We start from the raw sequence: 23,527 nt of genomic DNA on the forward strand, positions 1-23,527 counted from the left end.
GGCTGTTATTACTGCAATATGTTATATAAATAATATTGTTAAAATATTAAAATGAAAAATAAATCATTACATAACCTTACCGTTTGTTTTAAGTTCGCATTTATAGACTGGGGGAAAAAAAGACAGACGTATATCACGGCCTGCTGGAGTATAGTAAACACAGAAAACATTTTATAGCAACAATGTTGAAGAAAGATATTTTGGTTTTCCGAAGTTGCCGTCATTAAACAGAAACCAATATGGAGATTTCATTGCAACTAATTAGAAATTCCTCTTTCAGGTATGTAATAAACGATCTTCGCACACAATAATGTACGATACACGAGCGGTATGTTTGTTTTCATGTTCTCGGAAATTAAAAAAGCTCAACTACGTTTCGCTTTTTCAATCTTTTCCTCGACCATGAAAACGTCAACATACCGCTCTTGTAATGCATATTACTATAACAGGACTTTATTCCGTGTTCGTAAAATGGGCCTTAATCTGTTACTTAACGACTTGTATCAAATATTGGGTTATTTTGCGTCGATGAAATTAGTGATAACAAGATGGTATTTGGCAAGATGAGACCATAGGTCAAATGGGTTCGCCGGTGGGAAAAGTTTGAGAAACGCTAATTTAGGGGCGTATAAAAAAGCATTGAGGCTCACATTTCACGGTATCCCTGTGTGGTGTTCGCAGGGCCAACGAAGTGGCCCTCGATGTTCCCGGCGTGCAGGGGCAGCAGGCAGAGTCCCATCGCGCTGAGCACCAGCACTGCCAAAACGACGTCGAGCCCCCACCTCATGTGGTGGAACTACTCGCTGTATCCACGCACCATGAAGCTCACCAACAACGGACACACCGGTACAGTTGGTTTTCTTTCTTCTTCCTCGCTTTAATTTTTTCTATCTTCTCTCTACTCTATTCAAGCCTTCTTCCATCTTCTTTGCCCCGTTTCTGCACTGTGGTCTGTTCCCTTTTCTCCTTGTTTTTTTCATCTCTCTCTCGCTCTATTTCACCCTTCGTTCTACTAGCCATCTTCTCTTTTCTTTCTTTTACCTTCTTCAGTACTTTTTAAAATTCTTCTTCTCTTGCATTCCATTTTTACTTATTTTTCTTTGTCCAATACTACCGCCTAATCTTCACTTCCATTTTCTAGTTAATTATTCCTCTTTTATATTTTTCCTTCCTTTCATCAGATCTTATTTCATGCCCATTTCTCATTCTCTTTTCCCCTTTTTGTTTTCTTGTTCTTTTTTTTTTCTTCGTTACTTCTTTCCTCTTTTTTCCATTCTCATTTTGTTTCTCTTCTATTTCATTTTCTTTCGTTAAGAGGACTGGGTAGTATCAAATATGGTTGTTGTGTGTAAGTGTAATAAGTAGGGAGCGGATTTTTATGTGCTAAAAAATTTTAATATATTTATTTTTATGTGCTAAACAGTACGAAAATATTTGTTAAAAATAGAAATATATTTCTTTTAAATATGACAAAAAATACCTTATTTAGCTTGGAAAAAAAAATGTTACTAGGTACTCACCCACCACACTTGAGTGCTAGTAGCTGGCCGAGAATTGCAGTGAACAACAAAGGTCATCTCCAAATTCTCCATCACAAGCATGCCGATTATCTATGAATAACGACTTATACTGTGAAAACGATGTTTCCATATCACAGGACGTCAGACGTGCAAATTTAAAGAGAGGAATGTCACAAACACAAACACCGTCAATTTCACCTACAGGCACACCCTTCAATACTTGAGCAACTTTACACATTTTTTTATATCTACTGTTTTTCCCAAACACATTCTGGAATTTGTCCCTTAGTACTTGTACTTCTGGACCTGGTAGCGAGTCTAGTTTAATTTTCACGGCACGCACCTCCTTGTTTCAGACAACAGGTTTTTGGATGTTTCAAGTTTTTATGGTGTCTCACAAAAAGCTTAGATTTGCTAATAGGAAAGTCAAATCGTTTTTTAAACAACCATCTTTCAGTATATCTTGAAGGATATCGATTGACGAAGCCCGGTAACTGGGAATCACAACAAGACGTATTGCCTCACTTGTTGGACATTAGCGAGAGGCGAGAGATTTGTTTAAATTTAATAATGTTCATACCCAGCTCTTATCTGTTGTGTTTCACAAACAAAGCGTGGAATGAAATCGTCTTCAGCAACAATAAACATTCCTAAATATGTGTTGCAAGATCTCTCCTCCTTGTCCATGTTAATTTATTCTCTAATAACAACACTGATATGCTGCCTAGCAGTTCTTTGAACTTGAGGCGAAACTATTACAAAAATGGATCACGGATACACAACACAGTGGTTGGAAACACGAAGCAACCAAGAATTCTTAAACAGTTAACGTACTTCTGAGTGATATAATTGATTTAGTTTTAAAATGTTTAAAAGTTCTTGTAAAAAATTATTTACGTAAGAAAAAACTCCAAGATTTATGTGCTTACAATAGATTTCCTGAAAATATGTATTTGCATAATTTTTTGTGAAAATATGTGTTTTATGTGAAATAAAATTCGGGTTTTAAACTTGAAACTTCATGTACGGAATTTTTTACTTCGTTAATTGTGTTTTATCACACGCAAAAATAATATTTAATTACATAAGAATCCGCTCCTTAGTATTAAGTGAAGAAATTTTGCTATTACTCTTCACTCTATCAATTTACAATTTTTACAGCATATACACAATATCTGCAGGTTTTTAGATCATGTTTCTACCTCATTCTATATTTGACTTTGTAAACAAATTAAACAAATATAACTTATATTAATTAAATTTAAGTTAAAAAACATGAGTAGTTTAGGAACATATTTCTCAGGTAGCAGTTAAGGGAGGCATGTCCATGCAAAAGGCGCCAAGGACATTATTTTGGTGTCCCGTATATCTGTATTCAAAGAAGGGAGTCTTGGATCCTAAATCAAAGGTAACTAAAACGGGGTGGATGAACTGTTTTTTTTTTTCAAAAGATCAAGAAAAATAATTGAATCTTCAAGTGACAGTGAACAACAAGAAGAAGATAAAGCAGGAGAAGAAGACGAAGAAAAAGGAAAAGAAATGAGAAAAGAAGATAGATGTCAGTTCTGCTAATTAAAATATATAGACCCACAATCAAGTAAAAAGGGAGATTGGATCCAATGCCACAAGAAAGGAGAAACAAAATCAGTGGCAGACCGGGTTCTCTCGAAGCAATCTCCCTTCCATCATTCATTTAATTATCTGTAGTAATGTCACGAGAGGTCTGAGATCTGCCGATAAATCCACGAGCGAAGCGAGTGGATTTATCTGGGAAATCTCGGACCTCGAGTGACATTTATTAGGACTATTTCGTGAATAAAATAAAAATGTAAATAATATATCCCTAAAATTCGATCACAAAATGTTAATAATTGTATATTTACGAATACTTAACCTATTCAGACATCGTGAAATTAAAATAGATGAATATCGATTACTGCAATAAAGAAATTCGATGTTATTATTCAGTAATGCCAATTGCGAAAAGCAAAATACAGGTTTAACAATGTTAATTACATGTACTGCACTTTTCTCTTATTATTATAACATAATTACATTTTCATTATCTGCTGAAATCATGATTTAATTTAAAATTGTATAATATGATTACAGTAACCTAATTAATACATTAATTAAATGAAGAATTGTTGAAACGCAATTATCTAAACTGAATGAAGGAATATAATTTTTTTCAGATAGCCTACGATGGACATGGAATTAGACGATGAAGATGTATTTTATAGGCTACAATAAAGGTTAGGTTACCTGTGTGAGCAGGACCAGTGTCAGCTGTGCCTTATTTCGACCGTTACTACGTGCTACAGGAAAGCATTTTTTATAGCTCGACAAACGCATTCTCGCTGTAGTGTGTAACGGAACTAAAGCTGCAGCTACACAGTTCAATATTCCAATCGCGTATGCATGCAATCTGGGAAGAATATTGAAAGAATCAAGTTTAAAACTTACGTTAAATTAAGATGCATGAAGATTTTGTCTACATGGTGCGCCGTTTTGAACGTCTTCACTGCGTAAATATATTAATTAATATTAAATATTAATCTTGCATTCATGCTGTAAAATTGAAAGAAAAGTTTAACCGTGTAGTTGCATCTTAATGTATTCATTATCATCAATTTACGGGGAAACAGTTGGCGACAACGATTAAAGAAAAGAACGACCATGCGATAAATTGATAGCGATAAATCTAGCTACAAAAATTATCGCAAAGTGTGACTGTGATTGGTTGGAATTCAAAATTTCATTGCACTTCATTGGTCGAAAATGGAATGACGTCATATAAACGAAATAGTCACATTAATTCACTACCATCCAGTTAACTGACACAGCCTACAGATGAATAGATCTTCTACTCCATTTCATATCCCTTAGGCCTACTCACTATAACTGAAGAAACTGAAAAGCAATTTATTTTTCTTCTTTGGATCTGCAAACTCAGTGAATCGTCCGCAGAAAGTGATTGGAGATGGGGCATTCGTAGCTGACGGCTTCTCAGTAAAAGGAACAGGGTTTGATTTCCATACGATCCTGCGAAATTTATAGCGTACGTTGTCCATATGGAACATGTTTCTCGTGAGTACAATAATTTGGTGTCCCACGTCATACTAGGTCTACTTTGCTTCACATTTCTCAATTTATTATCAGATAACTACTCCAGTGAAATAAAGGGGAGCTTAAAATGAAGGTCACTGTTATTGGACACTAAGGGTGCTATTCATAGACATTTCGCTAGCCCGGGCTACCAGCGTGCTAAACAGGATTCATATGCTATCATATAGCTGACACTGATTTATGAATACGAAAAACCTTAGTTCGCTGATCATCCACCGAAAGCCCGCTTTAAGAATGTCTATGAATACGGCCCAATATTTGGATTTTCGCACGCAAAGATTATTTCCATGTTTCAGCTGTTTTAACGGCACGATGGCAACGAAACGATCAAGTACCATATCATCGGGCGGGTTCTGCTTCTGAATACGTCTTCGAACAGCTGCACTTTCACTGGGGAGAGGGCAGATCGGGCAGCGAACATTCGATTAACAATCAACAGTAAGTCTGTGACATGGCCACGATAATGATTACATAGGCCAGACATGAAAAAGATTTTATTTTATTTTAGTTCTCCTTTATGTATTTTTGTGTGCTGAAACCAAAATGATATCAAAAATGGTACATCACGCACCATTTTTACACAAAACTATATTTTATATAATTAATATAGGCCTACTAGTAATTTTGCTGCATCCATAACCCAGTGCTCTAATGCAAAACTTTGTACTAACCAGTTCATGAGGACTAGAAATATAATCTAGAAGGCTGTACGATGTAGAGAATGAGAGTTCTGAACAGTTTACAAGTTTGAATTCAACGATTTAATAAGAGATTTAGGATTATATATCGACCCTCCCAAGTACTAACATTGTAACTCAATTTTTTATGGCTTTGAGTTATCCTAGTTAATATGGTCTTAAATTGTTTCTTCTTCTTCCAGTACTATCATTGTAACTCTAAACCTCCCCAATTGTATGTAAAATCTTATTGTTACTCTACATATTTGTATACACTAATTTACACGACCATTTTAAAACTTCATTTTCATCTCCTGAAAAATGTAAGAAAGTGAGTTACAATGTTAGTACTTGTGAGGGTCGATATTTTAAATAATATTAAAACTTTCAGAAATTAAATTTATCTTCTTCGAAATTGAATTTCCTTTCCCGAAATTAACTTCACATCTTCAGAACTTTATAGGCCTATTACTATTTCCGGAACTGAAAATAATTACTTTCTGCGAAATTGTACATTTTTTCCGAATATAGATCTAACTGAACATTTTCAGAGATTGAGATTGGCTAAATTAGTACAGTTTTATGCTATTGCGCTAAGTTAAAATATCATCTCACACTTTCATAGGAGAGAAAAAAATAAATTTGATGCAATGAGAAGTCTAGTATCAAAGACGGACAAGAGCCATTTTATTTTATTATTTGTTACGAGAGCCGTATTTCTGTTTCATTTTGTTAACTTCTAGAATAAGCTATAAACATTTTTGTGTGTCATATTGGTAACAAAATAATTCAGGTATTTAATTAAAAATATTAGTTCAAAGCGTTTAAGCCACACTTAAAAATTATATTGTCCACTTTTGAAACTAAGGTTGACTTTTTTCCGTTTCTAAACAAACAGAGATGCAAGTGTTCATTTTTTAAACACACAACCCAAAATCAGCATAATGATGAGAAAATCCTATGGAAGTTGTGATTTTATTCTAGAAATAGTATTTAACTGGAAAACTTAGAAAAATTGAATTTAGAATGTTATCTCTATTTAGTTCATATAGGCCTAATAACATAACTTTCACTTTTTAGTTCTTATTTTACTGCAATTCATTTCAAGGGCCTTCAAAACAAGCACATTCATTACGAGTGTCTACATTTTTATTAGAGTTCTGGATTACAGTACTATGCCACTGAAGAAAGGGATTTTCCTTCCACTCACTTCCGAAGTGTTTACTTAATAACTTCTGAAAATCCGCAAATTTCTGTGGCTTTACTTTGACCCCTATTTTAATTGGTAAAGGATTCATTTCTAATCGCTTTTCTTTAGCACGTTTCCTTTGTTGAGGATTATATTTACGTATTCTAGTCAGTTCAGGCGTACTCCCCAATCTATTGCGCTCCATATTGAACTCAAGATGCCCAAAAATCCTTATATTCCAATATAAATTCGAAATAAAAGCGAGTGCAATCATTACAACTTGCAAACTCGTCAGAATATAAACACTATCTGGTTGCCATGACAGTTTTAAGGGGAGGTTGTAAGCCCTATCCTCGCCGTGTTAAATTTAGCAACTTCAGGTATACTTATCTCAGAAACTATTCAATCTACATCTATGAAAATTTGCACACCTGTAGTTGTGATCTTCCTTAAGCTACCGACTTTTTCTTAATTTATTAGTTCAGCTAAAAACCAAAAAATGTTAATGTTGATCCAAATCAGCTTACAACCTCCCCTTAAGCCATTTCCAGCAATCAGATTGGCTGAAATGGTCATGTCCGCATTTGAAACAAACTATGTATGGAGGTGTTCGATTATTAAAGTAACAACATATTTCAACGTTCACAAAAGCATGTAAATTACGTTTCTGAAATAAATGGACGACATATCTGGAGAGAGCGCGAAAAAAATATTTTTTTAATAGGTTAATTTACAACGCGGTATCAACATCTCAGGTTATTTAGCATCTGAATGAAATGAAGGTGATAATGCCAGTGGAATGAGTCCGGGGTCCAGCACCGATAGTTACCCATCATTTGCTAATATTGGATTGAGGGAAAATCCCGGATAAAATCTCAACCAGGTAACTTGCCCCGAACGAGATTCGAACCCGGGCCACCTGCAGTCAGACGCGTCTACCGTTAGTCCATAGGTATGGACGCGAAAAATACTATAAGAATCTACCCTTAAAACTAAATTTCGATATGTCTGCCCTTGATAACTTGCTCCTCAAATGTCTCAATTGCAACAGAACGGTAACAATGGCTGTGATGTGCAGGTTCTCCCTGGAATTGCATGCTGTGCACTACAAAAGGGGCTTCAGGTCCGTGGCTCAAGCCAGGCGCTACGAAGACGGCATTCGGGTCATTGCGATACTATACAGAGTATGGTCAACAACTGAGTTAAGTATTCTTACCAACACCGAATTAGCGACAGCATGGTGTTACATTGTTTCTTTGTTGGTCACACAGATGTCGGCACTCAGGCAGGCCTACACGGGTCTGCAGGAGATTGTACCTTATCTAAAAACGGTGAGACAGGCTCACACCAGCACAGCCCTGTCGAAAATGTTCCCTCTGGTATGGCTGATACCCACGTTCCAAAATGGCTACTTCACGTACAACGGCTCCCTGACCGCGCCGCCCTGCACGGAGTCCGTGTCTTGGATCGTACACAAAAGCACGTTAACCGTCGCTAGTCGACAGGTCTGTTATACTAGTGACAGACTACAGTCACTAATCGCTATTATCGACCTAATCGCGATCGTGGTTGTAGCACAGTCTAGTATATACAGTCGCGAAACTCAATACGTAGGGCAGTGATCGCCAAAAGCTGTGTCGCGACACATGCCCCTGCCTCCACTCAAGCGTAACCATGGCATTATACCCCCACCCTCTGTTTACAGCCTTCACTTCGATATAAGATAAGACATTTATCAGCAGCGGACGTACACATGCAATGTTACAAGTGTGTAGGATAACATGTTTCGATGTCTTTTCCAAAACAGAAAACAGATAATATGTAAAAACTTAATTTTAAAGAGGATGAGAGCAAAAGTATTTATTTTGTGCAGACGGCAAAAATATGAGATAGGCCTACTTTATTTGTTGTAAAATATTAAATTAAGTATAAAAGAACAATGTACGTTGTGATTTTTCTAGATTACCACGCCCTTACCTGTAGGCCTAACTTGAACATTTAATTACTAAACGAACAATAAAAAGTATCGGCTTCTATGTCTTTATCGGGGTAAAATACTAAGACTTTTTTAAAGTATGTAGTGTAATTTACAGCCAGCCTAGTACGTTTTTCTAATTTCAAATATCTGCTGATGCAAAGTACATTTCTTTTTATAGTAAATAAAAAATATAATTTTATTTTATTAATAATACAAATATAATGAATAGGAGGATAAAAGTTAACACGGGAAAAAGTTTGTGTAGTTAATAAGTAGAAGAATATTATACTGTTTTTGTTTTTTGGTCATAGTCTGTCTCTGCACTGTCATTCACTGCATTACCTGAGGAGATACCAACTCCATCCCTCTCCCTGCGATAGTGGTGTGCGGGTTGCATTTCTATGACGTCACAATTTCGTTGTGTTTGGCAACCACTGACGTAGGGAATATGCATCCATAGATAGTTGCTAACCACTAGGATCGCTACTATCGCCTCATCACAAACAATGCGAAATAGTACCGGCACAGTCTATTGTTCCTAGTACTCTCAACAACTCAAGCTTCGTGATTGTATATACTAGACTGTGGTTGTAGTGTGTCAACGTCCCGATCGCGATCAGCAAAACTAGCTAATCGTAGCATTTTAATAAGCTTTGGTTTCAAACCACCTTAATATTTTGAAGTTTCCTATTATTTAGGAAGCTGCTGCTGTGGAATTATTTTGTTACCCCCTCCATTGTATTATATGGAAGGGAAGAGAAAAGAAAACCAAATGAATGGCTGGAAAATGGAATTGGCTACTATTAAGATGTATTGGAGAAATTTAATGCCGATGTGAGAAAAGTGAAAAGAAATATATTAACAAATGGCAGACGAATTATTCATATATGGAGGGCAACAGAAGGCTGTTGAAAGATGTTGCATTTCAATAAATCTTGGATTACAAACTGTTACTGATTTCTTTTGCAGATTTTTAATTTCAGGATACATTACGACGATATCGTAGAGGTTAGAGTTTATTTTGAAAATATGTTTTAATACAAAATGATATAAATCGTAGGTCTAATGATATAAATTATATAGGTTATAAAATCTCTTTACATAATAATATTGCAACTTTTATACAACAATGTGACTTTTATTTCTAACTTTAACCACACACCTGTCAACAATGTGTATTCCACTCAACATATATTGCAGTAACACATTTGAATTAACAAATTCTTACATTCTTCCATTCTCGTAAAGGTTTTTTTGTAGTCAGTAATACAAATTCTTAACTCCATAACAAGACAGAAGAGCCCTATACCAAATCCTAATTACATTTTATAATTTTATAAGATGTCGAACTAAGGAAATAATTCCCTTACAAAGTTGGCTTATTACTATCGGCAAAAATCATAATGTACGTAAATTTTGACATTTCTTAACTCCTTCATACGCATACTAATTACTTACCTCTATACAAGCCTCGAACACAGGAAATAATGCACTCACAGAGTTCAAACTACGGCTTGTTACTACACGAGTAAGAGGGGGTACCTATAATGCATCTAAGCCCCAAAATCAATATCAATATACAAAACATTACTGTCAATAATAGGAATAATCATGTAGGCCTAAGTATAACATTACTGGTATGAAATAATATCCATCAGTAATATAATGTTATTAGCTAGTCAACAAAATGTTATTATATCCATTGTTGACGTCGTAACTTCATCGAAACGAATGTCGTGATCTATGTAGCTAATGGTTCAATATTACGTTACCAGCATAAGCATCTACCAGTGACTTAAAAATAACGTCAATTAGTGAATATTTTCATGATGTTTACATACGAAAGTAATTATTATTATTATTATTGTTATTATTATTATTATTATTATTATTATTATTATGTTGCCATTCCTTTGCCTCATGTCTTTCAAATCGTTAAAAGATGAGTAATAAATTTTTCAGTTAATATTAAATTATGCCAGTCCTGTCTAGATGAGAACCATCTGGTGGAGGTTCCAGATAATACACCCGGTTTCGCGACATGCTCAATTAGGGGGGGGGGGGAGGGAAAGCTCACTCAGAATTTGTTCCCACGAAATGGGCTAGTTGTCCTTACTATATCTTCTTTATACTGTGGTATGGACTTCAGATGTAGTCCACGAGGGAAACAAATATCTACAGTCACGAAGCTTGAGTTGTAAGGGTGCTAGGAACAATAGACTGTGCCGGTACTATTTCGCATTGTCTGTAATGAGGCGATATTAGCGATCCTAGTGGTTAGCAACTATCTATGGATCCATATTTACTACGTATTGAGCTTTGTGACTGTATATACTAGACTGTGATATTAGTATGTATATGGAGAAAATTGTTTCCTCTATGGTAATTCAGCTGTTGAACAGACAGGACCAAGTGTGACCTAATGTTTTCACACATTTTCGGTAATCGTGATCGGAGATAATTGCGGTAATGGTAATCGCGATTAGTGACTGTAGTCTGTCACTAGTTCTATCATTACACCGAGGTTTTGTTTTTATTGATATGTCATAATTATGTACTCATATTATCTTTGAATTTCGAACAAAGAATAATCAAATAATACGAGTTTATTTTTGTATATTGTGCATATTTCAACAGCTTTGGTGAAAATAACATATTTTAACGTAAAGGTGCGTACACACTTAGCGAACGAACAACGAACGAATGATGAAGCGAAATTTCGTTGTTCGTTCGCTATTTGGAGCAACGTACAAATCATCAGCAAATGGTTAGAAAACATTCACATTCCCTGATTATCCGCAATAATGGCAGACGAAAATATAATTATAGCAAGTGCAGCTGTTGTTATTATAGGCAGTTTAATAAAAAGAAAGTTAAAAAACAAAAGGCGATGGTGGTAGACGCCACTCTATGAAAGTCGCAATCAATATAGAGGCACTGACTTGCTTCATGATTTGCGTCGAATGGGATCGGGACAGTTTCACAACTTCTGTCGCATTTCAGAAACAGATCTCGAAATACAACTGTGCAAAATAGGGCCAAAAATTTCCAAGAAAGACACAGGCTGACGAGAAGCAATACCTATTCAGGAAAGGCTAGCATTAAAACTTCCGATATCTTCCTACAGGAGATTCGTATACAAGTTTAATGTATTTATTCAAAGTGTCGAAACAGGTGTTTACCAGGATTGTTCCAGAAGTATGTACAGCTATAATTGAAGAAGTGGAAGATTTTATTAAGGGACGACTCCGAGACAGGGGAAAGTTTCAATATACGGATACCTCACTGACAATAATTATCTTAAAATGCTAAAAAAAAAAAAAAAAAAAAAAAAAAAAAAAAAAAAAAAGAGAGAGAGAGAGAGATTTTTCTGTGTTTGTCGAATGCGCATCATGCATACGAAAAGGCACTTTTCAGTGCCAATAATTTATTTTGTGTGCACAAGGTTGGAGCTTTGTTTTTTTTTTTTGGCGTCAATTTGTCCAAAAGGAACTACACACAATATGTTTATACGCGAACCAAGTTGACTCGTACACTTCATCACTCCAGATCTTTTATTGGACTCCTGTCTTTCCCTCCGGAATGACATCAGTAGGGACTCAGTTTTCTTTTTGACTTCTGCTCCCTACAATAAACAAAAAATATGTATCCACTGAAAATAAATAAACAAAAATAATTTTAAAATTTTGCACGTGTTTGACTCGCCTACTTTACAGCTGAACATCTTTCCAATAGCTTCCCAAACATTTTTTTTTTATTTTACTAGGTTATTTTACGACGCTTTATCAACAGCTTAGGTTATTTAGCGTCTGAATGAGATGAAGGTGATAATGCCGGTGAAATGAGTCCGGGGTCCAGCACCGAAAGTTACCCAGCATTTTCTCATATTGGGCTAAGGGAAAACCCCGGAAAAAACCTCAACCAGGTAACTTGCCCCGACCGGCAATCGAACCCGGGCCACCTGGCCAGACATGCTAGCCGTTACTCCACAGGTGTGGACCTTCCCAAACATCATGTTTTCTTACTTTACAATATTGTGCTTCGGATTCCACAAAGTTTCCTGCTCCCTATATGCATTAATAAGAATTTATAATAGTGTCTTCCGTCCACTCCAGTTTCGACATCCTGCTGGTGAAACTGAACTAAGCGCTGCGTTCTGCTACGAACTACAAGCTAGTGGCAAATCCTGTCCACAACGAATACCAACTTGCTTTGATGTACCGACAAGCGACGGATCACTTCCAAAGGCAAACCAAACGAACGGTTTGCCTTTACTGCGACGTACACACGTTCCGATTTCAATCAGCGAATGCATTCGTTTGTCGTTCGTTCGTTGTTCGTTCGCTAAGTATGTAAGCACCTTAATACTGTATAGGTCTATAATCGATTATTTCTGCCAACCTTTCACGTTTTCTAAACACTTTTAAGACGAAACTTTAGAAAGTTCCTTGTATGGAGAGGAAATAGGCCTATCGTCACAACCACTACCCACGTTCAAGGAATCCGTGACTCATGGGAATGGCCAAACATAAGAATATGTTTGGTTGCTAATGTTCTTGGAAGAAGAGCACCCGAGCCCCCATGAAGAAAATAAACTACTTATTCACAGTTCAGAAACGGACGACTACGGATAGCCAGCTCTTGAGTTCCAGCGAATACCTATAGAGGGTCATTGCAGAAATGAAGGGAAGGTACCGTAGGCTATCTATCTCTCCTTGACTCCTTGCGGTATTTGAAGATGCTCAGGAGAGGCTGAAGTTGGGTGGACAAATTCTTTTAGAAATTCATCACAGTGCTCCAGAAAAGTCATTAATAGCAAGGGACAAATGAACTCTGAGCTAGATTGAGATTGGCTGAATTTTTGCAGTTTTATGCTATTGCACTAAGTTAGAATATTATCTTACACTTTGGTAGGAGAGAAAAAAATAAATTTGATGAAATAAGGAGCCTAGTATCAAAGACAGACAAGAGACATTTTATATTTTATTATTTGTCAGGAGAGCCATGTTTCTGTTTCATTTTGTTAACTTCTAGAACAAGCTATTAACATTTTTGTGTGTCATATTAGTAACAAAATAAGTCAGGTCTTTACTTTAAAATATTAGTTCAAAGCAGTTTAAAAACACACTTAGAAATAACATTGACCCTTTTGAAACTAGCATTGACTTTTGTCCGTTTTTGAAACAAACAGATATGCAAGTGTCCATTTTTGAAACACCTAATCCAAAATCAGCATTATAATGATAAAATCCTATGGATGTTATAATTTTATTCTAGAACTAATATTAGACTGGAAAACTTAGAAAAAATTAATTTAAAATAATATTTCTATGCAGTTCTTATAACAACATAACTTTCACTTTTTAGTTCTTATTTTACTGAAATTAATTTAAAGAGTCTTCAAAATAAGAGTTCTGGATTACAGTAGTATGCCACTGACCATGTATTGTCTCTATCACCACGGCATGGCGCGTCCTCAGGTTGCGAATAGAGGAGACGGCCTCCAGATATGGAGGGTAGCTGCGAATATATTGAATAAGCAGTCGTGGACAGCCGATAAGGGGTGGTCCTCCAGCTTGGGGGTTGGGCGAAGGGCTAACAACCCATCACCGTAAAAAACAGCTTGTTACGAAACCTAACAGTAAGCACGTATGGGCGAATCCAGAAATGCATATAGAGTGTTAGTTGGGAGGCCGGAGGGAAAAATACCTTTGGGGAGGCCGAGACGTAGGTGGGAAGATAATATTAAAATGGATTTGAGGGAGGTGGGATATGATGGTAGAGACTGGATTAATCTTGCTCAGGATAGGGACCAATGGCGGGCTTATGTGAGGGCGGAAATGAACCTCCGGGTTCCTTAAAAGCCAGTAAGTAAGTATGCCACTGAAGAAAGGGGTTTTTCCTTCCACTCACTTCCGAAGTGTTTACTTAGTAACTTCTGAAAATCCGCAAGTTTCTGTGGCTTTACTTTGACACCTATTTTAATTGGTAAAGGATTAATTTTCAATCGTTTTTCTTTAGCACGTTTCCATTGTTCAGGCGCCAGTGTGAGTTATATCCTTGCAAGATAAGTACGTGATCTTTGGGCGATACAATACAGTGTGTTTAATTAAGTTAATATGGCTCAATTCAGGTATTGTATACTCCCAAATAGCATTCATGTATGAGTCATACTTCAATTTCTTGTATGAGTGTAGATAAGACATGAATCATTTTCTTTGAATAACAGCTTAAAAAACTGCGTATTAACAGTAATGTTATGAGAAAGAGTATACAGAATCTTAACTACAGAGTCTTTCATAAGTAACGAGTCTATCGAAAAATAAACTATTTTGGATAATTTTTTTAAATGATGTTCATTCCCACGAGAAAAAAAAACCCTTCCTGGTGCCGTACAGATAAATTTGGAAACAAACACCCCCCCCCCCCTACCACGAGAGGAAGCTACTTATCCGTGTGTAATGTGTATTTCATGCCAACTTAAAATGACCTGGAGCATGGCCTTCTATATGCCAAAGACTTAAAATGACCTAGAGCATGACTTCCTATACGGCATGGATAATGGCACACTGCCAAATCTATACACATTGTTGTGATAGACTGGAATGATAAAATGTCACGCAGCCGCTTAACGTTTCGCAGAAGAGAAAAATTGCTGCCTGATTTGAATTTGGAAACAGTGTCGCTCAAATTAAGAGTTTATTCTGTAGACGAAGTATTTCCAGGCAGGTGGGTCGGTCGCACAGGTCCAACCTTTGGCCTCCGCGATCACCTAATTCCTAATTTGACTCCCCTGGACTTCTTTTTCTGGGGATTCATCAAGGAGTCGCCCTCGATAGCGTACTTGGTATAGAGCTGGCCTTCTATGCTCGAGGTTGCGGGTTAGATCCCGACCGAGGTCGATGGCATTTAAGTGTGTTTAAATGCGACAGGCTCATGTCAATAGATTTACTGGCGTGTAAAAGAACTTCTGCGGGGGAAAATTCCGGCACACCGGCGACGCTGATATAACCTCTGCAGTTGCGAACGTCGTTAAATAAACCATAATTTAATTTTGTTTAATTCATCAAGGATCGTGTCCATGTGACTAAGCCACGTACCATTCCTGAATTAGTGGAACGAATTGAACACAAGATACAAATGGTTACGCCTGACATGCTCACCAGAGTCCATGAAGAGCTGATACGTTGCTTATATTTGTGCATTGAGCAGAACGGAAGACATTTTGAAAATTGAACACCATAATTTGTCAACAATTGAAACTGTTTTTGCATTTACAGTAGAACTTGGTTATAACGACATCCAAGGGACCTTGAAAATTATGTTTTTATAAAGGAGTGTCGTAGTAACCGAGATTCATATTATCAGTCTAGTGAGGTGGAAAATGAAAAATAATAAACATAATTAGGCTTATTTTAGATTTATGTATTCACTTTTAAGCATACCATGTACACAATAAAATACATGTACAATTATAAATACAGTATTCTGTATTAAAAAAGTTTGTTCATTACACACCAAACTTATTTACTGAGGAGTGAAGTAATCAGTCATTTTACTCTGTTGTCTCATACTTGCCCAATATACTCTTTCTAAATTAAATTCTATGTTCATTATTTCAGTTGCAATTTCACTGCTCCTTCTAGCTTCATACTCCCTGCTCTAGCTTCTTAGAAATGTTCAGAATTCTAATGACTTCTAAAGTGTCACTCACTTCTTTTAGTGGGCATACTGCGTTAAAATGCGTGCACTTAGTGAAAACATCCTGTCGAAACTGACCGCATGCAGATACCATTAATACCGCATGAATTCGGGCAGGTTACAATGGGATGGGGAATCTGTCTGCATTCCAGAGGTCTTTGATTGAAGGGAACAGTAAAGGATTTGCCAGATTTCAGCAAAATATTTCTTAAAACACTTTGGTTCTTAGAAAATTGTATTCCAAACTGAGGTTGAAAATGACATATGCGAGGTAGACCATATACGTTTGTCGTATTAAGCAAGGTAGGAAAGCATATTTCTTATGGGGAATTAGTTGGGACCACAGAATATTTGACGTTATAGGCGAGGTGTCGCACAAAACGAGGTCTCTATAACCAAGTTCTACTGTATGTGTTTTAATAAAGGTTTAAAACACTAACCATTCTTTCGTTTAATAGCTCTGGCGGCGATGGGAGGGGTGTTTATTTCCAAATCGACTGTACGGCACCGGGAAGGGTTCTTTCTCGTGAGGATGAACATCATTTCAAAAAATTATTCAAAATAGATCATTTTTCGATAGACTTGTTAGTTATGAAACCCATGAAACGTACAATGAGAAATTATATTGTCATCTTCGTAATACTCTTGTTTGTATTTCTAATAGCTACAAGAGTTCCGGACGTTGAAGAATCAACATGGACGTCCACTTACACGTAACATTCGACATCCACAGCCACTCCACGGAAGAACTGTCATCCAGGTCGTCTAACTCTAACAGACTGGCAGCGAATTTCAAGGCATTGATGTGTTAGTATATTACATACGAGAACATTAATGTTATCTGCTTTAGAAATGACAGTACCTACTGTACATGAGAGAAGAGGATGTCTCGCCTTTGTGCTGCAACAAAATATTGTAAGATTGAGAGTGAGTTTGTCGCCTTCCATGGACAAGTGGTGGTTACTATTAGAAATTCAACCCTCCAAAGGTGATGGGTTTCTAAGGCAGAACAGAATTTATTTTCATAATGTACTTAAGTGGAACTTACACAGAAAATTACAACTTAATAATATGAACGCAGAAAAATTAATAAATCTCATTCAGATTATCCTCTACTGTATGACAGAACACGACACTATTCCGTAATAATTATTACGCCCGTGATAATGCTTCGAGCGAAATACGCAAATTAGTGAGACTACCAGGTAAAAATAAAACTTTATTTTCGTATGAAATACCTAAAGTAAAATAAAACATATCATGAATTCAGTATTTAGTTTTTCCCTTTTGGACATTTTTTCCGCCTCTTCTTGTAACTCTGTTAATGCTACTATGTGATCCATTTTAAACTACAACACTTTTTCGTTCGTTTCGATTCAATTCCGCTAAGTAGGAGCGACAATTAAAAGTTCTCAGTATATTTAATGTATGCACTGTATTATATGTATGTATGTATGTATGTATGTATGTATGTATGTATGTATACTGGGTGTTCATTTCAAAGTGTGTCATGACGTCACTGTTGATGAGTCAGCGATTTGAAGCGAGTTTCAGCTTTTGTGTCAGAGAAGTTGCCTATTAATCAAGGCGTTCAATCTGAACTTGAAAACGTGTACGGTATAACTTGAACGTCGCAGCAACAGATGGCGGTCTGTACGGTCTGTGTTTCGAATTGTGTTTTGCGCGGTCAAGTCGTACGCAGGGTATTTGTTATCATCGGTTGCGTACGGCAACATTCCACAATACAAATGCTCCGTGTCCATGTTGACCGTCGAAGTTAATGTCAACAAATATGTAAGTATTCGTCTTAACCCTCTCCCCATATCCCGAGAGTAAGAAAAAACTCACCTCAGTACATGTTTCGAAACAGTTCACATTCCTGCCACTACCGGCGTTACCGTACGTATCGGTAAGCACTCTTCTGAATGAACGCCGTACTTGCTAGGCAACTTCTCTGGCAGATAAGTAATACACCTCTGTGGAAGTGTAGGAAGACTGAATTCACTAGGCTCATCGACTAGCCACGTGACGGCATACAGCGAGCCATGACACACTTTGAACTGAACACCCAGTACTACTATAATACTATGGAAATGTTGCACAAAATGAAATGAGACATAAAAGTAGTGTACAATAAAAAAAAACAATTATTCTCAAAAAATAAAACACAAAATCTCCGGTGTGCAATCAGAAGCAATGTGTGCAATCAAATGTCTAGAAGTTATTGATAGATTGAATTGATTTCCAGTTTAAAACATTCATATCAATTAATTGTACAATACACTAGTGAAATGTAGCTTAACGTACCTACACACATGTAAACCTTCTAGAGAGCCGGTCCGAAACACTTCGCCGATGTCTTATCGTTCAACTGTTCAGTACAGAACTAAATAAATAAGGGCTGTATTGTGATCTTCAATCACATCAACATAATGAACCAGACCACGGTTGCAGAACTGGGGGAAGAGAGGGGTAGAAGCATGGGGAAAGAGTTTGTTCCCCCGTCCACAAGGCCTTCAATGACGCATCAGTGACGTTTGGCAAGCACAATGAATACATGAATAATTTCAAGGGAAAAATTGTTCCGGGGCCGGATATCGATCCCGGGACCTCTGGTTGAACGTACCAGCGCTCTTACCAACTGAGCTACCCGCGCTCTGAGACGGTGTCGGGTGGAGTTCCCGGGTAGCTCAATTGGTAAGAGCGCTGGTACGTTCAACCAGAGGTCCCGGAATCGATACCCGGCCCCGGAACAATTTTTCCCTTGAAACTATTCAAATCTGCTTTACAGGGAGCATTACCTGAAAGACTAGATTTGCACAATGAATACATATCTCTTCTCCCCCTATCATATCCAATGACGCGAGGGTTGAAGGGAAGGGATGAGTTACGTGTTCCGGTTTGTGACGTCTGCCGCCATTGTAGCACAGTTTTTCATCCCTGAACTAGTCATAAGGGTGCGTCATATATTGTTTATGTTTACTCTTACCGGTGACATTCAAACAGTCGGCAAAGTAGTCAGTTGTTATTAGACAGAGCTAACGAAACATTTTCGATACAAAACATAGTTGGTTCCCATTTAAAAAAAGAAAGTTGACTCTAATATCTTGAAAATTTTCATGTACAAAAATACATTACATGCATCAGACATCCCCTGCGATGCAATTTAACTTGTAATTATTGTTGAAAGAGTTAAATGGGCCACCCTACATTTATAAGTAAATTATATTCTAATAAATTCCATTGCTTTGCAAATTATTGACATACATGGAATCACTCCATGTAATGGCATTCAGTATTTATGTCATTGCAAATAAGATCATCATCATCAATAGCTATCAGGGTTTAGGCCATTTGGCCTGTTCCGTCTCAGGTGAAAAGCTGGTCTCTCCATCGCTTCTTTGGGCGTCCACGATCTCGGTATCCAAGGGGTCTGTAATTTAATAATCTCCTGGGTAGTCTATCATTTGGCATCCGTAGAACATGCTCATGCCAGTTGCTCCGATACTTGTAGATTGTCTCTGTAATGGCTGCGATATTTAGTTCTTGTCGGATGTCTGCATTATATTTATGGTCATAGAGAGTGTAGCCTGCTAGCTATCTTAGTAATCTCATCTCAGCTGCTTCTATTCTCTTCAGTTGACTAGTTGTTAGAGTCCAAGTTTCTGATCCATATAGCAAAGTTGGAATGGCCATTGTTTTGTAGAATTTCAAAATTGTGTCTTGCCGGACCTTCTTAAACAGTGTATTTCTAATTGTTCTTAGCAGCTGTTGAAATTTGACTAATTTATTATCTATATCTCGAGAATGAATATAGGAGAGATTACAGCCAAGGTAAGTAAAAGCATTTACTTGTTCTACTCCAGAGTTATTGATAACTATTTTAGTTCTTATAGAATTTTTACCAATAAAGGCCATGGTTTTTGTTTTGTGTATAGAAATTTCTAAATTGTACTCTTTTGCTTTTTGATATAACCTATGAATTGCCATTTGTAAGTTGTCTTCGGTGTTAGCTAATATAATTACATCATCTGCGTAGAGCAGAGTGTTAAGGGGTTTATTATCGATCATAAAATGTGTGGCCAAATCAATTTCCCAGTCCTTAATAAGTGCATTAATATATATATTAAATAAACAAGGAGACAGCGGACAACCTTGTTTTAAGCCTTGATTTGTTATCATAGTCGTTAAACTAATCTTGTTATTAATTTTAATTTTAATCTTTGTGTTTCTGTACATGCTTTGAATGGCATAAATTAAATTTTGAGGTAGCCCTTCTTTCTTTAAAATGTTCCAAAGTGTTGATCTATTTACAGTATCAAATGCTTTTTGGAAATCAATAAATGTTATGTGTGTTGGAATATTGAACTCTCGATGTTTCTCAATAAGTTGGGCCAATAAGATACAGAATGTAAAGTTTCATGTATCTTTTATTTTATAAGTAGCCCACAACCTGCTACTATAAAGAGTTCATATGTAAGGTTCGCAAAAAAAAAAAGGGTACATTTACCAATGTATTGAACAATTTGCTATCATAGAGCTCATAAAATTGACTTTCATGTCAGTTTTCAATATAGTGTCAGTTGTCATAATAGGCAATTATATTGTTTGTACAACATTAACTGAATAAATGGTCTATGTGTGTTTTTTACTGTTGGAAGTTTGCTTATTCGAGGGTCATACTGAAAGTCATGAGCAACCCATTGTTATAAATCTTAATTTTTGTATTTTAGACAAACCAGGTATGTCATCTTAATCTACAGACTTTTCTGTCACTTTTCAACATAGTCTCCATTTCTTTGCACACATTCCCCCCCCCCTTCTGTAAGTTTGAAAATTCCCTTGCTGTAGAAGTCCGTTTCATCTTCCCGAAGACACTGACGCACTGCTTTCCGGATGTCCTCCAGCGTCTCGTAGCGTTGGCCTCGCACCTGCTCCTTTATAGAACTGAAAAGATGGTAGTCGTAGGGTTCCAAGTCGGGACTGTAGGGATATTGCGGAAGAGTTTTCCACCAAAATGTTCTGATTTTCTCCACGGTGACACGATCAGTGTGAGGCCATGCGTTATCGTGTTGCAGGGTATTCTTTTTTCCAGGCCGTTTCTCGCGCAATACACGACGGAGCTTCAAAACTGTCTGAATATAGCGGACAACATTTGTGGTCTGTTCAAGTTCAAGAAATTCAACCAAAATGCATCCCAGAACTCATCAACTCTTTCCTTGTTGCGTCCAGTGAAGGCAGTTCGAGGGCGACCGCTACGAGGCTCATCTTGGATGCTCGTGTTCCCATCTTCGAAATGTTTCACCCATCTCCTAACACTGCTGGCGCCCACGCACACATCTCAGTATGCACGCTGAAGTCTGAGGTGAGCTTCAGCGGCAGATTTTCTTCTTTAACAAGGAATTTAATGACAGCACGCTATCTAAACGAACCATCGTTATCGACCCTTTTGCAAACATTACCTGTGGTCACATGATAGAAGTTAATGACGTCACAATATGTCAATACATAGTGTAAAGTCTGTAGATTATGATCAAATAATAGTTTTTTTTACATTGTTGAAATTAAAATTATAGCAATGTCTTGCTCATGACTTTCAATACGACCCTCTGTATTTTCATTTCATTGTGAACGACATCCAGAGTTATTCTTGTGATGTGACCAGCAAATGAGCATAGTCCTCAGTGAGTTTATTTTAAGTAAAATTTCCATGTGAACATGGATCTGATTCCCAATTATTACTGCGATATAACCAGTCTAAACTTACGAAAATAAGTAGTAATAAAAATGTGTTAAATAGGAAGCAGAAATAAAAAAACATTATATCCTATGTATAGGATTATATCTCGAGTGCGTGCTTACATACAATGCATACAGACATCGGAAAGTAACTTAGAACTGTACAAAACTGACGTACATTATAGCTAGTCTGAGGGAGTGGAGTGAAGACTGATTAATAGACAAAAGAGTTACTGACCAAGTACGGTTTCGTCTATTGTAATAGATTATAGATTTACATACACTGCATCCTTAGAAGAAAATTAGAGTTGAGTGCGCTCCTAGTATAATGGCAGTTGACACTAGAAATATACATCAACATATATGCCTAACTTGGAGTCAGGCCACAAAGGGAAACACTGAATGAGGAAGGTTCGATCCGGTGCTGTGGTTTGAATTCGGCGTAGCTCAGTGGTCAGAGCTCTTAATACGTAGAACCAAGGACCCGGGTTCGATCCCCGGCGCCGGAGCGAATTTTTCTCCTCAAATATTAACTGTCAACATTACAGAGACTATTCTGTAGGACAAATTAATAAATCCATAATATTTAAAATTCAAGTTTCTCATAATTAAATTTTGAGCTGTTTCCCTTTCGAACTGGGACCGTCAATATTTATGTATGCATGCAGGTAAATAAATAATTAAAATAATTAAAGAAAGAAAGAAAGAAAGAGAAAAAGGTAGAAATAAATGAAGAAAGGAAGAAAGAAAGAAGTGAATTAAGAAAGAAAGAAATGAAAGAACAAGGAAAAAAGAAAGAAAGAAATGAAGAAATAAAATAAATGTCTCCTTTTTCTTTTACAACTCAGTGCTAACAGAAGAAGTTCTTCCCCGTCATAATTGGACATCATGATTTGAAGAAAAATAGCCCAGGCAAAAACTATTGGAGTACTTTGTAGACGGCTTTTCTTCACTCTAGATCGCTCTAGGGTGCCTGTAGATCGCTCAGCTGTCGCGCTCTGTCTGGTGTCTCCAGATTGCAGACAGCTGCGATGTCTCGCGACGATTTGATCGCAGCGGCAGCCTGCTTTCTATGTGGCCGAGCCTTTATTCCGTACACAAACTTACACCACAGTCTAGTGTATACATTCACGAAGCTCAATATATAATAAATATGCATCCATAGGTAGTTGCTAACCACTAGGATCGCTACTATCGCCTCATCACAGATAATGCGAAATAGTATCTGCACAGTTTATTGTTCCTAGCACCCTCACAACTCAAGCTTCGTGACTGTATATACTGTGCTTACACCCCTCTTCCGTGAACTTTTAATTCAGAACTGAACAGTAATGCATATCAATTCCAACGTTTTTAAGATACATTAAAATTCTGTCAAAATTCTTCGTTCGCTTACTAAATTCATAAACAAGAAAGTATAAATTAAATGGCTGCTATATTTATTTTAGTTGGAGAGGAATATACACATCTTATTTTCGATATCTTTAACTAGATGTTGTTTTTTTTTTTCAGTCCTTTAGGCAAAATTATAACTACCTACAGAACCATTTGTAGCTATTCCACAGCTTTCAATGACTCCAATACAGCCGACACT

General features: G+C 36.8%; 1 protein-coding gene across 1 annotated transcript; it reads left to right on the top strand.

Annotated features, from left to right (window-relative positions):
- Positions 1-632: 632 nt before the first annotated feature.
- LOC138702800 (carbonic anhydrase 1-like) lies at positions 633-16,963 on the top strand (the record flags this gene model as incomplete). Its single annotated transcript, XM_069830097.1, has 5 exons — positions 633-855; positions 4,946-5,087; positions 7,594-7,699; positions 7,787-8,020; positions 16,859-16,963. Coding segments are annotated over 5 exons (810 nt in total), but the record flags the coding sequence as incomplete, so codon positions are not given.
- Positions 16,964-23,527: the final 6,564 nt, after the last annotated feature.

This window comes from Periplaneta americana, chromosome 7 (genome assembly GCF_040183065.1).
Source record: "Periplaneta americana isolate PAMFEO1 chromosome 7, P.americana_PAMFEO1_priV1, whole genome shotgun sequence".
NCBI classification, from domain to species: Eukaryota; Metazoa; Arthropoda; class Insecta; order Blattodea; family Blattidae; genus Periplaneta; species Periplaneta americana.